The following is a 24,997-nucleotide window of genomic DNA, read 5'->3' as shown; positions in this document are numbered from 1 at the left end:
ATTACAGGCGTGAACCACCACGCCTGACCTGCTACTGTGTTTGTAATCACTGTTTCCATCAGATTTAACATAAATCTGCTGGTTATGGAAGGTGTAGAAATTAAAGACCAAAAATAAAACCGCCTGTAATTTCGCTACCTAGGGCAGGGCTGGGGAAAAAAAGAAAAGGGTTTGTTATTTACTGTGTCCACACCTACCTCTAGGTAAACTTCCATCAATCACCTGAACTTCATCCCCTACGCCCATCTGGCAAATTCCTCCTCTCCAGGGAAAACCTTTAGGTATTTAATATAGCTAACCTTTACTGAGCTCTGGGTTAACCTATCTAATTCTTGTGACAGCTCTGAGGCATCTTACAAATGAAAAAACTGAGGCTCAGAGAGGGCAAGTAACTTCCCAGAGGTTGCACAGCTAATAAGGGGCAGAGACATGAATCCATTGGGTGCCGGAACTGAAGTCTCTAGAGTAGACACGCACTATACTTTCTTCCTCCTCACCATAGGAGTGGATACCAGACTTCTCAGCAGCTCAGATGTTCATTTATTCATTCTTTGCGGGGGTTTTTTTGAGACCGAGTCTTGCTCTGTTGCCTAGACTGGAGTGCAATGGTGTGATCTCGGCTCACTGCAACCTCCACCTCCTGGCTTCAAGCGATTCTCCTGCCTCAGCCTCCTGAGTAGCTGAGATTACAGGCGACCGCCACCACGCCTGGCTCGTGTGTGTGTGTGTTTCATTTTTGTGTTTTTAGTAAAGACACGGTTTGGCCATGTTGCCCAGGCTGGTCTCGAACTCCAGGGCTCAAGTGATTTACCTGCCTTGGACTCCAAAGTGCTGGGATTACAGGTGTGAGCCACCGTGCCTGGCCTCATTCATTCATTCTTTCTTCTTCACATTCACTCATTTATTAAGTTACTTGACATTCCTGAGCTCTGGTTCAGTGTCAGGTGCAGGCCGATGCCGTCCCCCACACCCCCCGCCCACATCCGCCACACTTTCAGATGCCCCAAGAACTTGAACTTCATTTATTACAAAGAACTGGGTTCACTGCGTTGTATGATGAACAGCGAAGCCTAGAGGGGCAGCCCAGGCTGTGGCTCCAACAACCTCCCCCAACATGCCCAGCCCTGCATGAAGTCCTGGGTGGGTGAGGTCACCTGGACTGGGCCTTGGAGCTGTCCTGTATTTATAAAACCAAATGGGTCCAAAGACTCCTGGAGATACATACATATATATATATGAGACATAGGCTTCCTTTCCACAGGGCGTTTGTAAGTGGGACTGTTGACACCATCCCTGGGAGAGAAGAAAGTCGGCTGTGGCAGGGACTGGTCCCAGAGTGAGCCTAGGTGCTGCATCAGTTTGAGTGGCTGGTTAGCCTGGACCCTGGGCAGGTGTGGGGCAGCCCATCCTGCCAGCCACAGGAAGCTCTAGGCCACCTGGATTTGCAGGTCCTCGTCCTCGTCCAGGTCGCTGGCTCCATCCCCGGCCTCCTCGGTGCCAAAGCGAGCACTGCGGATCTTCCCGAAGAGGGGAGCGTTCTGCTGCTGCCTGCGGAGCCTGCGGGGTTGAGGTGATGGGAGGTTAGAGCAGCCTGGCCGGCAGTCCTCCAATAAGGTGGCTGCAGCTGGTGAAGCAGCAGTTAAGCCTTCCCTGGCGCTTTCCCTGCTGTCTCATCTCCTGTAATCTCCTTATATGATAGAGGTGCCATTATCACCCCCATTTTATAAGCAAGGAAACCGAGGCACAGAAAGGTGAAGTCATTCGCTCAAAGTCACACAGATGGTGGGGAGTGGGGCAGAGCTCTGAACTGAAGTGGGTGGTGCCAGAGCAGCTGGGCAGTTAGAGAAGTGAAGGAGTTGGCTCAAGGTCATGCTGCGGGATTTGAACCCAAGCCTGGCTCTCAGAGCACAGGCAGCAGAGTTGGGTGGTGGCGACGGTGGCGGTGGGCTGAGCCCTCTACATTCCCAGTGTCAGTGAGAAAGGGCTCAGCCCCAGTTCTTCCTCACATTAAAATTCCTAAAGTCAAAATTTACGAGCAAAACTTTGACTCTAAGAAGAGCTGGTGAAGGAAATGCCGATCCCTCCCCCCACCCCCCAGCAAAGTGGCCACCCCGGCTGCATCTTACTGGAAGGCATGAATTATTAACATGCAAGGGAGGGGCACAGGCGGGGGCCTCCATTACTGCACAGTGATTTAGTGAGCTGTCCCCGGAACATTAAAGCACAAAAAGTTGGAAAATAAAACGACACAGCGGTCCTGGGTGGCCCCACCCTCCCGGATGGAAGCACTTGAGAGGCCCAGCAGAGCCTGCCTGCCCACTTCTGGAGTTTATGGCTCCTGAACAATGTGACCCAGACTGCGGGAAAGCCCCAAGGCTAAGTGGGCTTTTGAAGGGTGTGTCCTGCGGGGTCAGAGTGGGCAGAGCCAGCCAGGCATGGGTCCTGACTTGGACCCATGCCTGGGTCCCTGCACAACACTTTATGGGCATCATCCCAGGCGGGTGGGGAAATCGAGGCTCAGTTTACCATGGGACAACGGCTGTTAGGTCTCTGCAGCCCATACTCTAAGCCACAAGATCTCAGCAAACAGCAGCATATAGTAAATGCTCAGTAAATAAGGGCTTGGATGGTTGATGGCCAGGGGTGATTCTGCCTGGCCACCCACGAACTGTGTGGCCATGGAAAGACTTACCCTCTTGGGCCTTAGTTTCCTCATCTGCCAGCCCCCTAGGAAAAAACATCTTTCCTTTCTCTCATAGAAGCGGTGTGATGCTGAAGCACAATATGTAACCCAAATATAAGCCCCTCCCCAGCAATAGTAGTAATAGTAGTAATAGCAGCAGCTGCTGACAATTACTCAGCATTTATTATGTGCCAGGTGTTTTCCTTTCTCTCTGTCTCTCTGTCTCTCTCTCTCTCCCCGCCTCCCTCCCTCTCTCTCCCTCTCTCTCTCTTTGTCTCTTTCTCTCTTTCTTTCTGACAGGATCTCACTCTGTCTCCCAGGTTGGAGTGCAGTGGTGTCATCACAGCTCACTACAGCTATGAACTCCTGAGCTCAAGTGATCCTCCTGCCTCGGTCTCCCAAGTAGGCGGAACTACAGGCACACACCACCATGCGTGGTAAGTTTTGTATTTTTTTGTAGACATGGGGTCTTGCCATGTTGCCCAGGGGTCTCGAACTCCTAGTCTCAAGCAATCCTCTTGCCCTGGCCTCTCAAAGTATTGGGATTACAGGTGTGAGCTACCATGCCTCGCCTCCAGGTACTTTCATAAGAATGGATCAGCTCATTTAATGCTCACAACAATCAAGAGGTAAGAACTATCACCATCCCCATTTTACAGATGAAGAAACTGACACAGAGAGGTTAAATAAGTGTCCCAAGGCCACACAGCTGCTAATGCTGAGCCAGGCTTCACACCATTCAGGCAGTCTGGCTGCAGAACCGGGCACCCTCTATTCCACGAAAGAAGAGAATGCAAGTAAATGCATTCTCAGGGCCCGGCACCGGTCAATTCTGTGATCCGGCACAGGTCAATGCTGTGGCTCCAATGCTCCTTGGGCCTCCCAGCTGTGAAGTGGGAGGGACCTGGACTGAAGTTTTCTGATATCACCTGGCTCTGTGATTCACAGAGTGCTGGGAAGGAGACAGGGCTGGGGGAGGGAGGCAGAGCGTGCTGGGTGGGGCCTGTTGGCAGTGGAGGGGATCCAGGCCTGGAGCCCCTCCACGATTCCCTGCTTGCCAGTCTCTCAGATCCCTGATGTCCTGGTGTCACCTGGGCCCAGTAACCCTGAGGACTGCTTATTCTTCTTGTCCATGACTCTGGAGCCCTGCTGGCCCCACCCACTGTCCCCCCCACCCCCGCCTTGGGCCTGACCTCTCCAGCCCGCCCTTCCGGCCCTCACTCCGCCCACCAGCCCTCCCACTAGAGGAGACAATTCCAGGGCCTGCAGCTGGCCTGACTTCCTGCACCCCCTGCCCTGCTTTCCTGGCTCTGGCCCTTCCTGCCCGGAGGGGAAAGGATTCTGGCTCCAGGCACCTGGACCTCTTCCTTCTCCGTCTCCCCCCTCCAGCCTTGGTTTGGGCTCCATCCCTGACTGGAGGGTTCCCTGGCTGGAAGTCTCTGCCCTGTTTTTGTTCCCTGCCCGAGGCCCACCTGGACTGCAGGTGCTCCAGTTGCACTTGCAGGTTCTCACTCTGCTCCGTCTGCTCGTCCAGCGACCGCTGCAGCTTACGTGCCTGGTTGTGGGCCTCGTCCAGCTGCGGGGGGGTGAGCAGGGCCGAGAGCATGAGGGTCACCCAGGGCTGGGCAAGGCCGGCCACCCGCCCAGGGACAACCACTCCTACCGCTGTTCCCTGGGAAGGTGCTCCTCCCAGAGCGTTTGCTCCTTGAGGCCTAGGCTAAGGTTTACCTCTTCCAGAAAAGCATCGCTTCGGTTCCTCTCCATCCCCTTTGCCTCCTCTTGCACATCTACCCATCCTCCCAAGCCCTGCACTACTGATGCAGCCATCCACCTCCTATCCTTCTGTCCCCATCAGTCTGTCCATCTGACCATTCGTCCAGGGAGATATTCATCTGCCCATGGAGACAGTCACCCATCACTCCCCATCCATTCATCTAATCGGCTGCCCATCCAGCATGCCTAGCCATGCCTTCCTGCTCTCCCGGACACACCTATCTTCCCGTCAACCTGGCCTTTCTCCCTCTCCATTCGTTCTTCCACCCACTGACCCAGTCAGCTGTCCATCCGTTTGTCCACTGTCTACCCATCCAGCCATCATCTGTTCATACATCCATTGGAACCACCCATCCATCCGCCCGCCCTGCCTCTCTCTCCCATTCCTCCATCCACTCATTCCTTCATCTATCGGTTCATCCATGCACACATCCATCTTGTCTTCTGTTCATTTTTCTTCCCATCTTCCCACCCACATGTCTATCCTGCCATCCATTCATCACACACCTACCCACTCTACCCTGGGCACCTCCTGAGAGCCAGGCTTGTGCCAGGCACCAGGGGCTGAGAATGGAGAGGCCAGGAGGGCCCTGCGGCCCCCACTGCTCCCTGGCTGAGGTCTGTGGCTGCCCCTGCCCCTCCGTGGTCCTCACCTCATCCTCAGCCTGGGCCAGCTCCTTCTTAAGCTCCTCCACCCGCAGCCGCAGCTTCTTCACCTCGGCCTCGTGCTGCTCCACCCGCCGGTTGGCATGTGCCAGCTCTGCCACCTTCTCCTGGAACTGCTTCTTCAGCTTGCCATGCACATGCTTCAAGTCTGCCAGCTCCTGCAGGGCACAGGGATGGGGTGGGAGGGAGGGGGGATCAGTATCAGCCTGGGCGCCATGCCAGGGAGTCCCATGAGGTCAGGCAGTTCTAGGGATGCTGGGTGTCTCTCCTTCCCAGAATCTCTCCATCTGCTGTCTGAAATATCAGCATTAGAGGTTTGGCTGAGAAGCCAGAGGCTGGAGGTGCCTTCTAGGGAGGTGAGAGGGCTGGGTGGGTGGAACCTGTGGCTCCAGTTTGGATGTGTAACTTTCAGATGCTACTGGATCTGCCCTGGAGCTGCTGAAGCAGAATCGGGGTTTCTGGGGAAGGATGAGGTCTGGAGTCTTCAGGGGCATATACATGGCATTGAAAGACCTGGGTTCGGAATGAGCTAGGCTGGGGAGTAGGTGGGTGTCTCAGAGCCCAGAGTGGTTGGGGAGAGGAAGGGCAGCCAGCAAAAGAGGTGTCCACTCTGGAGCTCTGTGAGTTCTCCAAGCCTCAGTTTCCATATCTGTAAAATAGGAATAGGCATTGCCTGAAAGTCTCGAGTCCATCCTTTTTGTTCCATCTCTACCGACTGCAACCTGGTCCAGGTCTCCTCCCTCTCTTGCTGTCCAGAGAATGTCAACAGCTTCCCCCTAGCCTGTATTCCTATCCTCTGTCCACACAGCCTGCTCACACTTTCCTCCTGCTTTAAACTCTCTCGAGGAGGCCCACCACTCCTGCCTCACCTACCACATCCCCCCGCTCACTCCCCTCCAGCACACTGGCCTTGTTCCTCCAAAGCTCTGTGTCTCTTTCACCACGGACGTTTATTCATGTTAGTCCTAACTTCTCTCCATCCCCTCCCCTAAATCCACACACTACCAGTCAACAGCTGCTTTTCCTAGAGAACTCAGTTTATTTATTTATTATTCTTTTTTTGAGACAGAGTTTCTCTCTGTCACCCAGGCTGGGGTGCAGTGGTGCAATCTCAGCTCAGTGCAACCTCCATCTCCCGGTTTCAAGCGATTCTCCTGCCTCAGCCACCCAAGTAGCTGGGATTACAGGCGCCCACCACAATGCTCGGCTAAGTTTTGTATTTTTAGTAGAGATGGGGTTTCGCCATGTTAGCCAGACTGGTCCCAAACTGCTGACCTCAGGTGATCCGCCCGCCCCAGCCTCCCAAAGTGCTGAGATTACAGGTGTGTGCCACTGCGCCCAGCTGAGAACTCAGTTTAAAATTCACTGCCTCCAGGAGACATTTCCAGGACCGTGGGCCTAAGCCAGGTCTCCTGGTATCCCCTCTTCTTGCTGGTGACCATGAAGCTGTGTGACTGGCATGAATCTGTGTGACAGAGAGAGCCACGTGCACATCCCCCAAGTGAGCCTTCAGCTCCATGAGGGGAAGAGGGGAGGCTACATCTGTCTGCTCAGTGCTGTGTCCCTGGCACCTAGAGTGGAGCCTGGCACACAGTAAGTGCTCAATGAATGTGGCTACTATAATTACCAACTGGTCTAGCACACAAGGTGCTCAATACATGCAGCTACCATAATTATCACCAGGCCTGACACACAGTAGGGAGGCTACGCTCTGGGAGGTGGCGGCCCCAGCACTGGCCACTCCACTCCTTGCCCCACCTTGTTCTTCTCGAAGAGCGCGGCCTGGCTGGCCCTCAGGTCACAGTCCAGTGCACTGGCTGTCTGCCGCCGCCGCCGGGCCAGCGCCTCCTCCAGGTCCCCGACCTGTGCCCGCAGCTTCTTGTTCTCCCGTTCAAGGCCCAGTTTCTCTGTCTCTAGCCGCTCCCGGCGGCCCCACTCCGCGGCATTTTCGGCCTGCAGCCGCTCCATCTGCAGCAGGGCAGGGCAGAGTGAGGACTCCCAGGGGAGGGGGCATGCAGGGCCTGAGCTGGACGCCCCCACCACCTCCTGGAGCCATTTTTGGCTCCAGGAAGCAGATCCAGCTGCACTGGCTATAATTAAGCTGGGCTCATTTCATGGTGTACAGGATGTGAGAGCGCTTCTGGCCTCTGTATGGGAGAGAGGCCTGCCTCCTGCAGATCAGGACACCCTTGGATGTGGCTGGTCCCCCTCAGAGCATAGGCCTGGCCCCTGCCCTTTTCCCAGTGACCCGCTGATGGAGGCAGGGCCCCAGGACCCCTAAACCCAAGTCCTCCTGGGTCCCATCCATGGCCTCACCTCGCCCCTCAGCTCGGCCATCTTCCGGTCCATGCTGGAGCGTGCACCGAGCTCATCCTCCAGGTCCTCAGACATGCGGCCCAGCTCATCCTGGTGCGCCTCCTTCAGGATGCTGAGCTGCAAGGATAAGGCCCCACCTGGTCATGAGAACCACCAGGATACAGCCTGGAACCAGCTCCAGGGGTAGGTACCAGTGCAGGAGTGCTCAGCGCAGAGCCTGAGGCAGCACCCAAATGGGGCAGGCACCAGGTATTCCAAACAGACCTCAAATCTGACCACTTCCGCTCCTCCCAATGTCTCTCTTCCTCATTACTCTCTAGCCTCCCAGTGTCTACTCCTGGCCCTTCTCCGTCAACCCATTTTCCACAACAGCAGCCCAGAGGGAGCTTTTAACAAAGATGAATGCAATCATACCACCCTCCTCCCACGAAGCCTCTGATGGCTCCCAGGTGCCTTAGGGTAAAGTCCAGCTCCTCTCTACACTCACAAAGCCCTGCACGATTGGGTGCCTACCCACCATTCTCCCCTTAGTTCACTGTACTCCAGGCACCATGGACTCCTTTCTACTCCTCAGACACACCAAGTTCCTGCCCACCACAGGGCCTTTGCACATGCGTGGAACATTCTTTCTGAGACACTTCATAGGACTGATTTTTCTTACTCTCAGGCCTTGACCTAAAGGTCCCCTCCTTAGGGATGCCTCCTCTGTCCACCTGGCTTGGAGGAGGGGCCTCCTCATCCCACTCCCCACTGGAAAGCTAGCCTGGGAGGATGGGGAGCTTCTGTGTCTGTCCACCTTTGTGTCGTTGTATGGCCTGGGCACAGGGCTGCCCTCAGTGTATAGTGACTGATTCCAACACTGCTCTGCACACAGATGCATCAGAATTGCTTGGCATGCATTTAAGACAATAACATTTCTTGTGGTATACAGCAAACCCCAACAAACTGCTGCTCCCTGCAACACATGGATGAGTTTTCAACACACAGTGTTGAGGGAGAAACGCCACATACAAAAGAGAACCTTTATAATTTTCTACTAAATTGTACATTTGTGTTTCCTTTGCTTTTCTTCAAATGATTATACTTCATAATTTGGAAAGAATACAAAACAGGGTCCTGGACCCAAGCCTGAAAGGTGCTGATTCAGGAAGGTGGAGGTGAGGTCTGGGAATCTGTATTTTAGGAGATTTCCTAAGAGATTCTCATGTAAGACTAGTCTCGGTCACCTCCAGGACAGTTTCAGACTCTAAAGGTCTGTGATCCTCCCAGCTGCTAGAAACCGACTGATCCAGTGCGGCGTTCCGTGGGTGGCTGCGCCCTCTGGTGGCCACTGAGGCCTGCACAGGAGGCAGTCGTGGCAGCTCAGCCTGCTCTGAGCCCCGACACCTGCAGTGGTGGATTCCCTTCTCTGTAGCCTCAGTTTCCCCATCCATAAGGTGGGGACATGAGGACCCAGCTCCCTGGACTGCCATGAGGCTTCAGTGACACCTAGTACAGATAGGATCCCAATGAACGCCACATCCAGACTCTTCCTCTTCATCTTGGTCTACAAGATCCCCTCCTGCGGCCTCGCCTCTCACTTCCTGCTCTCCAGACACTTGGCCCTCCCTGTTTCCCGCACGTGCTGGGCTTGTTCCTGCCTCAGGACTTTGGCATCGCTGTGCCTTCTGCCAGGAACACTCTCCCCTGTATCTTCTCAAGGACAGCCTCCTCTAGCCCCTTTAGGTCTTGCCTCAAATGCCACCTTCTTAGGCCTTTCCTGACTTACCACCCCATCTCTCTCATTCTGTTTTGACTCTCTCATAACTCACGAATCTGCCTGGTGACTGTCGGTCTCCCCTGCCCACAGCCCCCACAAAGTGAGCTCCTGAAGGCAGGGACCGTGCCTACCCAACACTCAGAACAACTCAGAATTAAATAAATAAATAAATAAATAAGGCCAGGCATGGTGGCTCACACCTGTAATCCCAGCACTTTGGAGGCTGAGGCAGAAGGATCACTTGGGTTCAGGAGTTTGAGACCAGCCTGGCCAACATGGTGAAACCCTGTCTACTAAAAATACAAAAATTAGCCGGGCGTGGTTGTGGGCGCCTGTAATCCCAGCTATTTGGGAAGCTGAGGCATGAGAATCACTTGAACCTGGGAGGTGGAGGTTGCAGTGAGCTGAGATCACACCACTGCACTCTAGCCTAGGCGACAGAGTAAGACTCTGTCTCAAAAAAAAAAAAAAAAAAAAAAAAAGAACGACTGTCAGATGGTCAGATGAATTAATGAATGAATTCTCTCTTCTATTTCCACTACTGAAATTCAACAGTGTGATCCTGCCATCTCCAGGAAGCCCCCCGGTCTCCAAGACTCACCTGCTTGAGCATCTCCTGCTTGGTCTTGCTCAGCTCCTCATACTTGATCTTCCACTGGCTGAGCTCCCCCTCTAGCTTCTCAATGTTCCTGCTCAATGCCAGTTTATCCCTAGGGAAGGGACAGACACAGGGGTGAGCCCACCGAGGCCCTCTGCTTGGAGTCCTCACCAAAGGTGGCCCTGCCGTGTACCCTCTGCACTTGTTGAGCCCAAGTCCAAAATCCTTGCCTTGGTATTCAGGCCCAGGCACCCTACGTGGCTACAAGCACCCTGGCTTTGCAGTTCTCCTGGAACTGCATTCCCTATCCAAGTGCAAGTGCCCTGCTCACATTGCGGGGAGGTGGTTGGGGTTCCAGTGCACTGAGCATCCCTGGGCAAGAACCTCTCTCCTGCTGTACTCCAGGCTCATCTGAAAATGGCTCCAGGAGGTGGCAGCCCCAGCACTGACCACTCCACTCCTTGCCCCACCTTGTTCTTCCACGCCTCCAACATGGGGTTCCCAGAGGGGACGTCACCCTGTAGGAGGCATGTTGAAAACCCAAGGGGACATTTTTGGCTATCCCAGTGATTAGGGGTCATTTAGTGGGCGGGGGCCAGGGTGCCTGACTCCCTGCAATGCCCTGGGCGTTCTGCCCATCAGGATGCATTCTGCATCCTACTGAATGCACGCACAGCCCACTGGACATTGCTCGGGGTGGAGATGAGCTGAGCCTAGAGCCTCTGATTTACATCGAAACAGAAAGTAATGTTTATACTAACATACACTGAATTTTCTAGGAATGGAATCACTGTATAAACTGAGGGAAGACTGCACTTTTCTTTGTTTTTAGAGACAGGATCTGGCTCTGCATTCCAGAGACTGGAGCGCAGATCACAGCTCACTCCCTGGAACCGCACTCCCTACCAGAGGGCAAGTGCCCAGCTCATACTGTGGGGAGGGGGTCAAGGCTCCAGAGCACTGGGCATGTCTGGGCAAGTACCTCCCTCCCGCTCTGCCCCAGGTTCATCTGTCAAAGACCACCCTGTTCCTGTCTGTTCACAGCTCACTGCAACCCTGAACTCCTGGGCTCAAGCGATCCTGCCACCTCGAGCTCCCAAAGTACTGCGATTACAGGCATGAGCCACTATGCCTGGCTGCACTTTTCTTTGTTCAGAACTTTACCAAAGGTTGTTCATCTCTCAAGAAACCTCATCATCACAGTGACACTACTTGTGTCTTTGAGTTGCTAACTCTGCACACCTGCATGAGCCGCCTTTGTAGCTGTCCTGCGAGGTGACTTAAATGTGCAGATACATGTAAGCCTTCAACACAGCACCTGACTCGGAGCGTGTGCTATGTGTTTGCTGTTGTAACTACCGTCACTATCATCCCATGTAAAGACACCCACTCTGACCACTTCATCATTTCTTCTGGAGGAGCTAGTCCAAGCCCTTCCATATCACAACATGTGTATTTTAAGTTACTTTCAGGCTGGGTGCAGTGACTCATACTGTAATCCTGGCACTTTGGGAGGCCAAGGCAGGTGGATTGCCTGAGCTCAGGAGTTCAAGAGCAGCCTGGGCAACAAGGTGAAACCCCGCCTCTACTGAAAATACAAAAAATTAGCTGGGCGTGGTGGTGTGTGCCTATAGTCCTAGCTACTCAGGAGGCTGACGCATGAGAATTGCTTGAACCAGGGAGACAGAGATTGTAGTGAGCTGAGATAGCGCCACCGTACTCCAGCCTGGGCAACAGAGTGAGACTCTGTCTCCAAATCAAAAAAAAGTTACTTTCACTTCTACTTTATATTTCAGTTAGTGCACTAGGTTGATTTTTTTGCTTGTTTGGCTTAAACAGTCAAAATGTATTCTCTCATATTTCTAGAGGCTAGAAGTCCAAGATCTAGTTGTTGGCAGGGGTGGTTCTCTGAGGGCTGCGAGAAAGAATCTGTTCCATGCGTCTCCCCCAGCTTCTGGCAGTTTGCTGGCCATCTTTGGTATTCCTTGACCAAAGATGCAACGATGTCCACAGAAGCATCATCCTGATCTCTGCCTACATCTTCACAGAGGCATTATACTGATTTTTTTTTTTTGAGACAGTGTCTCTCTCTGTCACCTAGGCTGGAGGGTACTGGTGCAATCATACAATCATAGCTCCCTCAGCCTCGATCTCCTGGGCTCGAGCCATCCTCCCGCCTCAGCCTTCCAAGTAGCTGGGACTACAGTGGCACAGCACTATTCCCAGCTATTTTTTTTTTTGTAGGCTGGGCACAAAGGCTCATGCCTGTATTCCCAGCACTATGGGAAGCTGAGGTGGGTGGATTACCTGAGGTCAGGAGTTCGAGACCAGCCTGGCCAACATGCTAAAACTCTGTCTCTACTAAAAATACAAAAATTAGCCAGGTCTGGTGGCACATGCCTGTAATCCCAGTTACTCGGGAGGCTGAGGCAAGAGAATCACTTGAACATGGGAGGCAGAGGTTCCAGTGAGCCGAGACTGTGCTACTGTACTCCAGCCTGGGCGACAGAGTAAGGCTCTGTCTTTTTTTGTAGAGACAGGGTCTTGCTGTGTGGCCCAGGCTGGTCTCAAGCAATTCTCCTGCCTTGGAATCCCAAAGTGCTAAGATTACAGGCATGAGTCACTGCATCTGGCCATTATATTGATTTTTTTTAAAAGGGGTATGTAGATAGGTTATGCTATTGATGTATTTAATTTCTGGACAGAAAAACTGCAGAATATTCATTATCATCAAGCTCATGCCCTCTAAACTGCCCTGATCAAGGTCACTGGTTACCTCCACATTCTAAATCCAATGGTCAGGGCTCAGCCCTGTTCTTACTGATCACTCTGTCCTCCGGGAAACTGTTTCTTGTGGTTCCCCTTCCCCAGCCCGGCTTCCTTCTCTTGTCTCCTCTGCTGTTTCCCTTTCCTCTAACAGACCTCTAAAGTTCGCACTTCAGGGCTGGATCCTCTGACCTCTTCCCTATCCATACTCACTCCTTGGCCCTTGGCCAGGCTCATGGTTTTTTTTTTTTGTTTTTTTGTTTTTTTTTAATATACAGAATCTTGCTCTGTCGCCCAGGCTGGAGTGCGGTGGCACAATTCTGGCTCACTGCAACCTCCACCTCCCGGCTTCAAGCAATTCTTCTGCCTCAGCCTCCTGAGTAGCTGGTATTACAGGTACCTGCCACCATGCCTGGCTAACTTTTGCATTTTTAGTAGAGATGGGGTTTCACCATGTTGGTCAGGTGGGTCTCAAACTCCTGACCTCAAGTGATCTGCCCACTTCAGCCTCCCAAAGTGCTGGGATTACAGGCGTGAGCCACCGCACCCGGCCCAGCTCATGGTTTTCAATATCATTTCTTCACTGGTGACTCTTGCATTTTTACCTCCAGCACAGGACCGTCTCATGAACTCTAGACTCATTCACTTCCCCAGCTGCCTCCCTGCCATCTCAAACTCACAGGTACAAAACCAAGGTCCCAGCTGCAACCTACCAACTTCCCGGTCTCCATTCCTGCTTTTACCCTGCCCACAGCCCTCTCCCCCAGCTAGAAAGTAAGTTTCAGGAAGGCAAGGGCTTCTGTCTTATTTAGGGCTGTATCCTCAGGGCTGAGCACAGTGCCTGGTCCAGAACAGGTGCCCAGTAACGTATTATTTGAATGAAGAAATAAAAACTTGCATTGAGTTCTCGGGTGGAACACCACTGCTCTACAGTTCCAAGACACAGCCTAAACACTACCTGTCATCTTCGTGAGTCTAAAGTTCTGTCATTCTGAGGGTGCTCACCTGGCCCTGCCCCTGCCCCCTCCTGCCTCCCACGACTCACTCTCGCTCCTTGAGCAGCACCTTCTGGGACTCATCCAGTCGTAGCCGCAGGGCAGTCAACTTGGAGGCCTCCTCCTCCATGGTAGCTGTGTCCTCCCAGGGCAGCCGGCTCCGCTCCTGGCGGCCTGAGCTGCCCCGCGGGCCCCCGGCCCCCACGCTGCGTGCCTCCCAGCAGTCCTCAGACTCTTCCGGCATGCTCTTCAGCAGGCTCTCCACCAGCTCCAGTTCCTGCGGGGACCAAGGTGGAGGCTGGAGCAGTGGCCGCCAAGCCAGGCCCTGGGTCTGAGATCAGCTTGATGGGTAATCTTGGGCAAGTCACACAGTGTCTTTGGGCCTCAGTTTCCTCTTCTGCTGCCTGCCTCTCCAGCTCTGGAGAAGGAAGACACGCCCTGCTCTGGGCCTCCCCCTTCACCTCCTGGAGCTACAGTGTCAGCCGCCATGGTTCCCTGTATCCTAGAAGATTCCCCAGGAGAGGTGGTGAGCTCCCTGTCACTGGAAGTATGCAAACCTATAGTGGGGCACTGATGGGAACAAATGGTGAAGCAGGAATTCCTGTAATGGCTTAACCCTAGATTCCTTCCAAAGGAATTCCAGCTCTAAGATCCTGTTTTTTTAGGGGCAAACAGTAAGGCATGGGGAGACTGGTGACATGGGCAAGCAGTGCCTGTGAGGAGAGCCAGCTCTCAGACAGGAAGCAGTGAGAAATTACGAACCCAGGGCCGAGACCCCTTCCTCCTTGCCATCCTCCCCTTCTTCTCTGCCCCTGCCATCCCCTGTCTCCGACACAAACCCACAAGGACCACAGCCCCTGTTCCAGCTTCTCCCACAGCCTTTCCAGATGAGTCCAGGCCAACCTCTTCCTGGCCCGGCCCTCGGTTTCTCTAGCTGGACTGGAGTGGTGGCCCTGAGGACTCCCTGAGGAGTGAGAGGTACTCTTCTGTATCTCAGATTATCTAGGTGGGGGTGGCAACTGGTTCAAAGCCCCGTTTTACGAATGGGGAACAGGGAGAGACAGGACTTGTTCTGGGCCACAGCATGAAGAGGCTGGGCTGGAGGACAAACTCAGACTGCAAGCCTAGGGCTCCTGCGACTGCCCACAGCCCTCTGGCCTGTGACGGACAACTGGAACAAGGATAGGAGAGGAACAGCATTGTGCACAGTGAACACCACCTCCAAACACCAGGTCGCCCCAGGGAAGAGGGGACTTCAGCCACAGGAGGCAGCAGTGCCCGAGCTAGCCTATGGGGTGGAGGGGGCTGGGCAGGAGAGAGCAGGGGGCAGTCTTATCTGGAAGAGTTGGCCTGTCCAGGGACTGAGCTAGGGACAGAGCTGGGGAGCTGAGCTAGGACCCTGCCCCTAGGTGGTTTTCTGGTAACAGGCCTGCTGGCTCAGGAGAGGGTGCCCACTGCAGCAGTATAATCATATTTCACTGCAACCTCGACCTCCTGGGTTCAAGGGATCCTCCTGTCACAGTCACAGCCTCCCAAGTAGCTGGTACTCCAGGTACGAGTCACGTCGTCCTGCCCTCCTGGCACTTTTCACAGCTAATTCCTACTTATCATTCTAGTCTCAGCTTGAATGTGCCCTCTTCCAGGAAAGCTTCTGTGAAGCCTGCGTCAGGGACCTCCTCTGTGATCCCAGTGCCCTGATTTCCCCCACCGCTCAGCTCTGATTGAATCAATGGATTCAGCTCTGCTACGAATCAGCTAACTTCCATGCAAGCTGCTGGATCCCTCTGCTGCTCAAAGGGGATGATTCCTTGGTTCTGTTGACTTATCAGGTGTGGGAGTGGAGGTATCACAGAACTTGGGATTCTCCACCCTGAGGTCTCCGGAAGGAAGATGATGTGAGGCCCCACAAGAGTAGAACCCGACCTGGAGAAGTGAAACCTCCAGGAGGCCAGGCCTTTACTAGCTTGTTTCTGAGCCCAGCAGCTCAGGCCAATCGGCCCCGCCCACTTCGAGACTGGGGCGCGAACGCCGCGCCCGCGCCGCGCACCTGGCTGCTCGGCGGCCTCTCGGATCCGACGTCACGCACTGGCTCGCGCTCCGCCTCCGGCTCGGGGCCTTCGCGCATCTGGTCGGCTACGCCCCGGGCGCCCCTCAGCCGCGCCAGCTCGCGGCCCCGTGCCTCGCACTCGCCCTGTGCCTCCTGGCGCTCGCGCCGTGCGCCCGCCAGCTCTTTGGTGAGCGCGTCCAGGCGCTGGCGCAGCTGGCGCACCTCCTCGCGCGCGCGGTTGCGCTCAGCGCGCACCTTGCTCCACTTCTCGCGCCAATTGGCAGTGCAGTCCGACCACCAGCGCATGGTCTTCTCCATCTGCGCCGCCCGCGCCCGCGCCTCCTCCAGCTCCCGCAGCCGCAGCTCCTCGCGGCTCTCCCAGTCGCCGTCGGCCAGCAGCGCGGGCGCGGGGGGCAGGGGCAGCGCGGGGGGCGGCCCGGGCGAGGGCGTGCCGCTGGGCGGCGTGGGCGGCAGGGAGTCGGCAGGCCCCATGCGCTCCGGCGACGGGCTGCCCAGGATGGTCAGGAGGCTACCCTTGGACAGCTGCGGGGATTCGGCCAGCCGGGGGCTGGGCCCGTGGCTCATGGTGCGGCCGGGCGGGCCCTGGGCTCGAACTGGCGGCCGGGCTCAGGGGCGGCTCCGGGGACGCGCGGCGGACGCGATACCACTGTGCATGATGGCGCCGCGCCCCGCTTCTCTCCAGGCCACAGGGCGGAGGACGCCTCCTCGGACCTGCGGGAGAACGCAACCGTTACTGGACTGACCACCGTCAGTCTGGAAGATCAGCCGCGCTAAGGGCCAGGCGGAGAGAACAGAACGGCCAAGGTGGGAGGAGTGAGTTCTGTTCCAGGAGCGTCCCAGTGAGGCAGGATTGGTGGAGCAAGGGCCCGCAAAAGCCTCCTCAGTGGCCTCCAGACTCCCATTCCAATCCCTTCACCTAGCGGCGCTGATCTGAAACCTTGATCTGTTCTTTATCATCCAGGTCCCATCTCGATGGCTTATACTATACTACTGTCCCACTTCCGCACGGGACCCACGCAGGGGCACTGGGCTGGTGCCAGGAGTCCGCTCCCTGCCTCTTCCTGCACTGGGCTAACTTCTTATCTTTAAAATTCTTCTGAGATATCACCTCCTCCTGGAAGCCCTCGTGGAGCACCTCAGGCCAGGTCTGTCAGCCCCTTATGTGTCTCCATCACTGCACTAACTTACCCTGTCCTTTATGTGTCTGCTCTGTACCCTTAACCCAAGGCTGTGAGAGTTTGCTGTGGTCCGGGACTGGGTCGTGGCCACTGTTTTAGTACCAACACATGATGACAATGATATTTGTGGAGGGCAGGCCACAAGCCAGGCATTATGCCCAGGGCTTTAGGTGAACGATCTCATTTATTCCTTAAAGAGTGGAGGTGAGGAAAATGATTACCTCCATTTATGGTATCTATGAGTCCAAATGCAAACTCTAGTAAGGATTTGCTGAATGAATGCATGCGCTGGGGATGATGATGGAAATAAACCAGTCCTCAGATGGCAGGGGCTTCTGAGAGTACAGCAGGATGTTCCCTCCCCTTCTCTGCCGGAACCACCCCTCCCTGACACCCTGACTCACTGCAAACATCTCTCTTGTTCTCTGTGTCTCACTTCAGCCTCCCCATCGCCCAGCAATGGGCTCTGCCATTTATGGGCCATGCCTCTGCCTTAAAATAAATGAGAGGCATGTCCTTCTCTGTCCCCAGTCTGACCCAGTCTCCCTCCATTGTGGCCTCTGCTGACTGCCACCCACCAATAGCCCCTTGGGACATCACACCTTTCCATCCCCATTAGGCAGAGAGCCCTGGTCCACAGATCTTCACGCCTGCCCCTAAGACTCACCTTTCTGAGTGATCAGTGCACTGTCGGTGGGACTCTCAGCACTGGCTGTCCCCAAGGCTGCCTGGCAGCCTTCTGTGTCCCCTCTCCACCCTCTTCCAATCTCTAACCCACCTCATTCTTGGCAGATGATCTAATGTCAGGGTTTGCAGTGAAAAAGGAAGCTGTCAAGCCCCACGGCCCCCTCCTCTCTGCCCCTAAGAGGACAGAGGGGTTCTCCTTGAGCCGAAGGCCCCCTCCTGCCTGTCCCACCCTAGCCAGTGACATCCTCTCCAGGGGCCTTACCCCTGCTGAAGTGTCTCCTGGCACATTCTTCTCCCCTCCCCTGGCTCCTTCCTTTTAAGGCCCTTCCAAAGTGGTCCACACTTACTGTCTCCACTCCATCTACCTCCTTGGTGCTCTGCCACCCAGCCACCTATGGCAGGCTGGTTTCCAGGCCCCTGTGACGGTGTCCCTTGTGGACCTACCATGCCACCTGCTTCCCTGCCTCACTTCTTCCACGTCTTCCTCTCCAGGTTTCCCCTCCTCTCTAGCTGCTCGTCAGCCTCCCAGGTGGACCCCCTAGGCTTAACCCTCGAGTGCTGCTGTCATCCAGCCCTGGGCCCCCTTCTCCTCTCACGCTATCCCTGCCCGAGCCATCTTGCTATGTCCTCAACCCTCAACCCCAAGTCTCTCTCCAGCCCAGGTTGCCCTCAGAGCCTGCCATACCTCCATCCAGATGCCTGATAGACGACTCAGGCTCGTCTTGGTCAAAATGGAACTTGCTGCCTCCATTCACCCCATGACCAGCTCCTTCTGGGTGCTCCTCCGAGAGAAGGCACTTCCTCACTCCTTCTAGCTGTGGGGGCCCCTGAAATCTGCCTTCTCTCCTCCCCCACCCACCACCAAACCTTGTCAGTCTGTCTGCCTTGCATCTACCTTCCATCCACCTTCTTTGTCCACAGTCACTAACCTGTCAGGGTCCACACCACCTTCACTTACCTGGGCAACAGTACCCACACCCACCTCCCTGCCCATCATGCACTTTTGCCTCCTTCAAATCCGTTCTCAAAAGCAACAGCCAGAGTTGCTTATAAGAACCTGACCACTCTGGTGGCCACCCCTTGTGTCATTACCAATACTGATTCCTCCCTAGCCTCAATTCTAAGGTTACTCCCTCTAGGACTCAACTCCAAATACTCTCCAATCCCAGCAAGGAGCCACAAGCCACTGATCCCACCACTGCACTGCCCACCCCCCAAGTCCCTCTCCTTCCCAGCTCACCTTCGGTGCTCCTAATCTCTCCCTTGCCAGCACCCTCCATGCCCTAGGCCCCTTCTGTTGTGGACTGTCCCGGCAAACGCCAACCCTGTTCCCTCCACTGCTTTGCCCGCTCTTCCCTTCAACTGTGGAGCCGGGCATTGGAGGTTTACACCACCACGTGGAGCAGTATTTTTAAAAATTCATGACCTTTTGTCAAGGTTCCTCCGTGCTGCTCAGCGACCCCACTGCATTTCTCTAGGCCATTTGCTGTTCGTTTATTGTCTGTCTGCCTTTACCATGCATGAGGTCTAGGCCCAGCTCTGACACCAACCTCATGTAAGCCACTGTCCCTTTCTGGGCTTCAGTTTCCCCATGTGTAGAAGGGAGGACGTGTGAGAGAGACCACTGCTTCTTCATCAGGGTATCCTTCAGATTCACCCGGACACTTGGCCCCATACCCAAGAGAGTCATGTTTGGTAGGTGTGGAGCTGAGAATTTGCATTTTAATCGTTTGGGGTATTTGAGTATTTCGCGTTGCTTTCTTACTACCCACAGTTCCATAAACACAACGTGTACATCCTGACCCTGATAACATCTGTGTCACACACCCAGATACAGCCATACAGATCCAGGCACTGACACCCTGGGAGATCCCTAGCAGCCTGTGCCTCTGTGACTCGGTCTCTCTACCTGTGCAGTGAGCTCGCTGGCCTTGATGCCCGTGTGTGTTCACAAACATCTGTGCACACACAGACATGCAATCCCATGCACAGATGCGAACACCCAGGGGCAGATACACATATGCTCAGATGGACCGACAGGCACACACAACTACACGGGTGCATGGAGAGACATTCGCCTGTAGACACAGACACACCTGAAGACACACACATGCCAGCACAGTGACACACAGCTACAAGGACATGCAAGGAGACATGCTCATCCCCAGGAGAAGTAGATACACACACACACACACACACACACACACACGCAGACACACACACTCCTCATTTTCCTGGCCTAGCTCCACATAGAGAAGCTCTTGGAAAAGAAAAACAATGTGAGAGCCTGCGGGGGAAGGGAGGAGGAGGAGGAGGAGGCAGGAAACCCGAGTGCCAGCCAGCAGCTGTGCTGGGTATGGGGGCCTGGGCCCTGTTGGCTGGGCCCTTCCCGCAGCCCCTGAACTAGGAGCCTGGCAGGGAGGGGGTCATTGCCACATCCTCCCTGCCTCTGGGAGCTGCCAGGCCTGGCACAGGGCTTGGCCCGGAGAGGGCCACCGGCTCCTTCCAGGAATCCAAGCCTGTTGCGCAGGGCCAGGGCAGGCACCACCCAGGCCCCTAATGGCTTCCAGGCACCCATGCTAAAGGCAGAGATGGGGGATCCAGACTCAGCTCGTTCTCCTTCCCAGCATCCTGGCCAGGCCCCTCCTAGGAGGAAGGAGGAGAAAGGGGCACAGCAGGGCAGGGAGGTTTTGCAACAGCACTCCCACCTTTGTACTTCAGGCCCAGGGTCCCCTGGAGCGGGTGTGTGGGAAGGGGTGGGGTCAGGGTCCTCAGGAGTTTTCTGGAGAAGCCCACCCCACCCCCAGCACACCAGGAATCCCGCACTCCCACATAGACCCAAGGGCAGCCAGACCCTGCCTAGCAACACCTCTCCCCATCCCTCCCCACTCATACAGCACAGCCCTGGGGACACACACTCACATATAGCCCCAGTAACGTACACACTCACACATGGCCCCAGGGACCCGCACTCACACACAGCCCCAGTAACCTGCACGCTCACACACACATAGCCCTGGTAATGCACACACTCACATGCAGCCCCAGTAACACGTGCACACTCACACTCACACACAGCCCCAGTAACGCACACACTCACTGAGGGGCAGCAGCAGCGCAGAGCATGGCCCACAGTCATGGAGATGCCCCAGCTGCCCTGCCCACCCCTTCCAGCAGGCTCAGTGCCCTCTTCCCATGAGGTGTGTATGTGTGTGGGGTGGGGCCTCCTGTTCCCTTGGCATCACTGCCCCACCAAGGGGCAGGTCACGGTGGGACCAGCCACCACAGGCCCCAGGGAGCCTTTCCTATCCCACCCTCTCTTGTCCTGCCTCCCAACAGCGAGACGGGTCTGTTACTGCTTTAAGTCTCTGGGTTTGTATTCCAAATGCCCCTGTCCCAGACTCCAGAACCCCCACCCATCTGCAAGTTCAGCTGCCACCAACTCCAGGAAATGCCTTGATCTCCCCAACCACCCCCCAACCTGGGGAGCACAGCCCTACAACCTCCCACAGCCAGGCCTGGCAAGCTGCTGTCTCCTGGCAGTACAGGCTTCCCCCATCCAGATGGGACACTCGTGCCACTTAGAGCTTCTAGGACAGGCCCCACAGATACTGATTAATGCTAGCTGGTGGGCTGGAGAGCAGAAGACTGAATTATGACCTTACATCCCCTTAGCTGGGCAGCAGAGCTGAGTAGAAACCAGGGCTCCTGAACCCCAGCCCCACAGCTGTGCTCACTGGTAGCTCACTCCAGGACAGAAACAGGAATATTTTGGTCTGACACTTGCTCCAGGCTAGGCCCTCATCAGCCCTGCCCACAGAAAGTGACCAGTGGTTGCTGTTGCTTGTGGACTTGTCTGGAATATCTCTCCTTCCTTCATCAGCAAACTCCTACACATCCTTCAAAACCCACCTCCAGCGTCCCCTCCCCTGGGAAGCCTTCTCTAACCTCTGCACAGAGTATGCTGCCAAAGCACCAGGCACCTCCCTGTTCTACAGCAAAGGCTTCACTCTGAAGTCCACAAGTGAGGGCATCAGCACAGGGCCCAGCATACAGCAGATGCGTGATGGATGGAAGGTACCCCTAAGAAGGTAGTACCACTCTTAGGGGTACTCTTGTGACCATGCAGAGTTTGGGAAGGTTGAGTCATCCTAAGGATCAGGAGTCAGTCTGTGGCCAGGCTCTGAGACAGGTAGGTATCTGAGCCTGTCTGTGGCCATGGTCGGAGTAAGAGGTCGTCTCACGGCCAGGTCAGCTGTCCCACCTTTTACCTGGGGAAGCCTAATTGACCCAGAGGGAAACAATGTTGTGTTTTGTCCTCAGAATGTTTGGATGGGTCTCTCCATATCCAGTGAGAAGAATGAGTAATGCCAAGGCCTGGACAGGGGCCAGCTGAAGGGATGGGGAGCCCAGTGGCCCAACCCCTTCCCCCAGGTCTGAAACCCTGTAGATCCTCCCAGAGCCTTTCAGGTAGGGCCCTGGGACAAGCCCATGGCCACAGGCCTGGCTGCGGACAGAAAGCAGAGCCCAGTGGGAAACCACAGAGGACAGCCTGATTGAATAAGTGCAGGGCCCAAGGCTGGTCAGCCCACAGACTGCGGGCACCTGTCCCTGTGACCTGCTGCCCAGGCTCCAGCTATAGGACCTCTTGGGGGAGCTGGCTGGCGGGGAGGGAAGGGATGGAGGCTAGGCCTCCAGGCTGGACCTGAGCCCGGGGGTAGGCACCCCTGGTCTGTTCCCAGGTACCCCTATCTTAGACTGAGGAGCTACAGAGACAGCCTGGATCACTGATTTGAACTCCTTTCTTTACAGATGGACCAACTGAGGCCCAGAGGTACAGCTACGTGTCTGTGTCCACACCGTAGACCAGCAGAAAGGCCAGGGTAGGGAGCTGGAGATGGGATGCTTCCTCTTCTGGGTCTTGACCACCTGAGGGGCACAGTGCCCACCTACACGATGTGGGTCCTACACGATGAGGGGCACAGTGCCCACCTACACAGAGCACCTACACGATGGGGTCAGCAGGCACCAGGCGAAGTGGATACTCACAGCTGGGATGGCGGCGTGAACCTTCATGGGAGCCGACCCCGACCCCAGCCCCACCCCTCTCGGCAACACCGTGAACTTGTCACTCTTGTACAGCAGACATCCCACTAGTCCCAGCTCCGTCACTGATATGCTGTGTGATATCTGCAAGTCTCTGCCCTCTCTGGGCCTCAGTTTCCCTACCTACAGGATGGGGAGAGGCACTAAAAAGATTCCTGAACGCTCTAACAGGTGAGCAGACTTCGCTAACCCAAATCAATCCAACCCCCACAAAAGCCCTGGCAGAGCGGGGGTGGGGAGGTAGACACCACCCCCATCTAAGGTAGAGAAACTGAAGCCCCAGCCCTGGGTCGTCTTACTCCTCACTTAGTCGCCCCCTCCTAGGCTGCCGGCCCTGCTAGCCGCCCGGCTCCCCCTAGCGGCGGGCGGAGGGTGGAGGGGGTTCCCGGCCCGTGCGTCGCGGTCCCGCCCACCCCACCGCAAGGCCCCCATTGGCAGCCGCCGCGGCTCTGGGCAGAGCGCCGTGTTCTGATTGGCCAGCGCCGCCCGTCCATCCCGCATTCGCCATGGCGACCACGTTGGGTCCCCCGGGAGAGTTCCAAATTCCGTCCCCGCCCGCCGCCCCCTCCCGTCCGGCCCGGGCCGCGGCATTCCGGAGGCGCCTCCCCTCCCCCATCTCCCCGCGGCCCCTCCCCACTGGAGACCTGGGGTTCCAGGGGGTGAGGGAGTCCGGGGAGGGGTCTAGAAAGTTCTGCTCTGAGTTCGGGGGTTGCCGTGGGAGCCCCGACTGTGTCTGCTCCTACAGCACGCCCCACAACTTAACCCCTTCTTTCCCGCGGAAAGCGCACGGCCTGGAGCAAGTTCCCGGGCCGCTGTGGCGTGCCGCCCCCCGCCTGCCGCCCCCACTCACCTCGGGCCGAGACCTGCGGGCTCCGGCTGTCCGAGCCGCCGTGGTGGGGTGGAGCGGGCACAGTGCAGCGGCGACCGCCGCTGGAGGGGCCGAGGGAGGGCCGCGGAGTCTCCTCCTCCCTCCTGGGGGGAGGGGAAGCAGGGGGAGCGGCGGGGCCCCCGAGGCGGTCGCAGGCTGCGGCCCCGCTGTGACCCCGGCCCGCCGAGCTGCTGGGGTGGGGGCTCCAGTCTAACTTCTGGGCGAGGGGTGCGGGCCGGGGCGGTGGGCTCTGCTGCAGAGCTGGCCGGACCCCGATGGAGGCCCCACCCCCATGAGGGGCCGAGAGTGGGGGGGCTCGGCTTTCTTGGTTCAGGTTTCCTCAGCGCCAACTAGGTACGAGGCGCCCCCCGCAGAAACGGGCACCGCGGGTCCCGGCTCGGCACGTGGAGCGAGCTTACCAAGTCTTCACTGTTGTTACTTGCATTCTTCCCTGGGCCAGCTCTGCCACCGAGTGGACGTGGGCCAACAAGTCTGTACCCATCGGGCCTCAGTTTCTCCTTCTGTACAACAAAAGGGTTGACCAAAGCAGCCTCGCGCTTAAGAAGTGGGGGGCGCGGGGAGCACTCGGCCCGGCGGGCAGAGGCTTTTCTCCGCATTGCAATGGTGGTTAGCAGGCCCTGGGGAATTACGGTAATGCACCTTCGGGGGCGCCCGTATGTTTTGGGGGTAGGGTGTTTGTGATCTTGGCTGGAAAGCGTGGACAGGCGTCTGGAGGACTCCCCACCACATCCTGTACCCTGGAAGGCCCCCGAGGTGAATCTATTTAAAAGAAGACCAAAAATTCACCAAGACAGTGGGGAAAACCCAGCCTGATTGGGATTTTACCTAGAAAAAGAAGCTAAATATTACAAAGATAAGTTCGTTTTACCCCATGATTAACAGAGTTTAGATTATGATTGCAACCACGCACGCCTTAGAATGAACCAAGAATGAATCAAATGTTAACACTGGAAGTCTTATTTTTTCTTGTAGTGGTTGAGTATATAGCATCCTTCCCTTCTGATTTGGTTTTTGCAGTAAGAGTCATTTTTGCAAAAATATTTGAAAGCTTCCTCAAACTCTAGGATCACTCTCAATCCTCTGATAGTCCAGTGATTTTTTTCGGGTCTGGGTCACTTCCCTTGCAGACGTTCCCTTTCTCTGTGGGCAGCGGCTGTTCCATTTCTCCTGCATTGCTTCCACCAACTTCATGAAATCCCACACTTTGCAAGACTGGTAGTTTCACTTGTCGATTCATTTGCTTTGTATTTGTTCTGCATGGCTGAATGCTGACAGCATCTGTTCACCAGCCAGAGACAGATAGGGGATGTATGCGGTTTGAGTACTCAGAGGACAAGGGCATCCACATTTTACAGCTGGGGAAGTGAAGGCTCAGAGAGGCTCTTGGCTCAGACTTGCACAGGGTCCTACAGTCAGTAACAGCCTTGGGTCAAGAGCCCAGAGGTCTTGCCCAGAGTTTTTGGAGGTGGAAATGGGGCTGGGGAAGGTGGTGGAGACTGAGTTGATGGTGCAC

At 55.8% G+C, this 24,997-nt stretch overlaps 1 protein-coding gene across 1 annotated transcript; it reads right to left on the bottom strand.

Moving 5' to 3' along the window:
• Positions 1-883: 883 nt before the first annotated feature.
• On the bottom strand, positions 884-24,085 carry CCDC102A (coiled-coil domain containing 102A). The gene is made up of 9 exons (XM_003916943.5): positions 23,446-24,085; positions 15,604-16,335; positions 13,607-13,833; positions 9,799-9,907; positions 7,439-7,555; positions 6,881-7,090; positions 5,110-5,280; positions 4,156-4,259; positions 884-1,557 (listed from the first exon to the last, which is right to left on the bottom strand). The coding sequence occupies exons 2-9, from the start codon at positions 16,186-16,188 to the stop codon at positions 1,428-1,430; spliced, it is 1,653 nt and encodes a 550-aa protein (XP_003916992.1). The 5' UTR covers positions 16,189-16,335; positions 23,446-24,085; the 3' UTR covers positions 884-1,427.
• Between the last annotated feature and the right edge of the window lie 912 nt (positions 24,086-24,997).

This window comes from Papio anubis, chromosome 18 (assembly GCF_008728515.1).
Source record: "Papio anubis isolate 15944 chromosome 18, Panubis1.0, whole genome shotgun sequence".
NCBI lineage: Eukaryota > Metazoa > Chordata > Mammalia > Primates > Cercopithecidae > Papio > Papio anubis.
The sequence above is the reverse complement of the archived record's forward strand: the minus strand, read 5'-3'. Positions and strand labels throughout refer to the sequence as shown.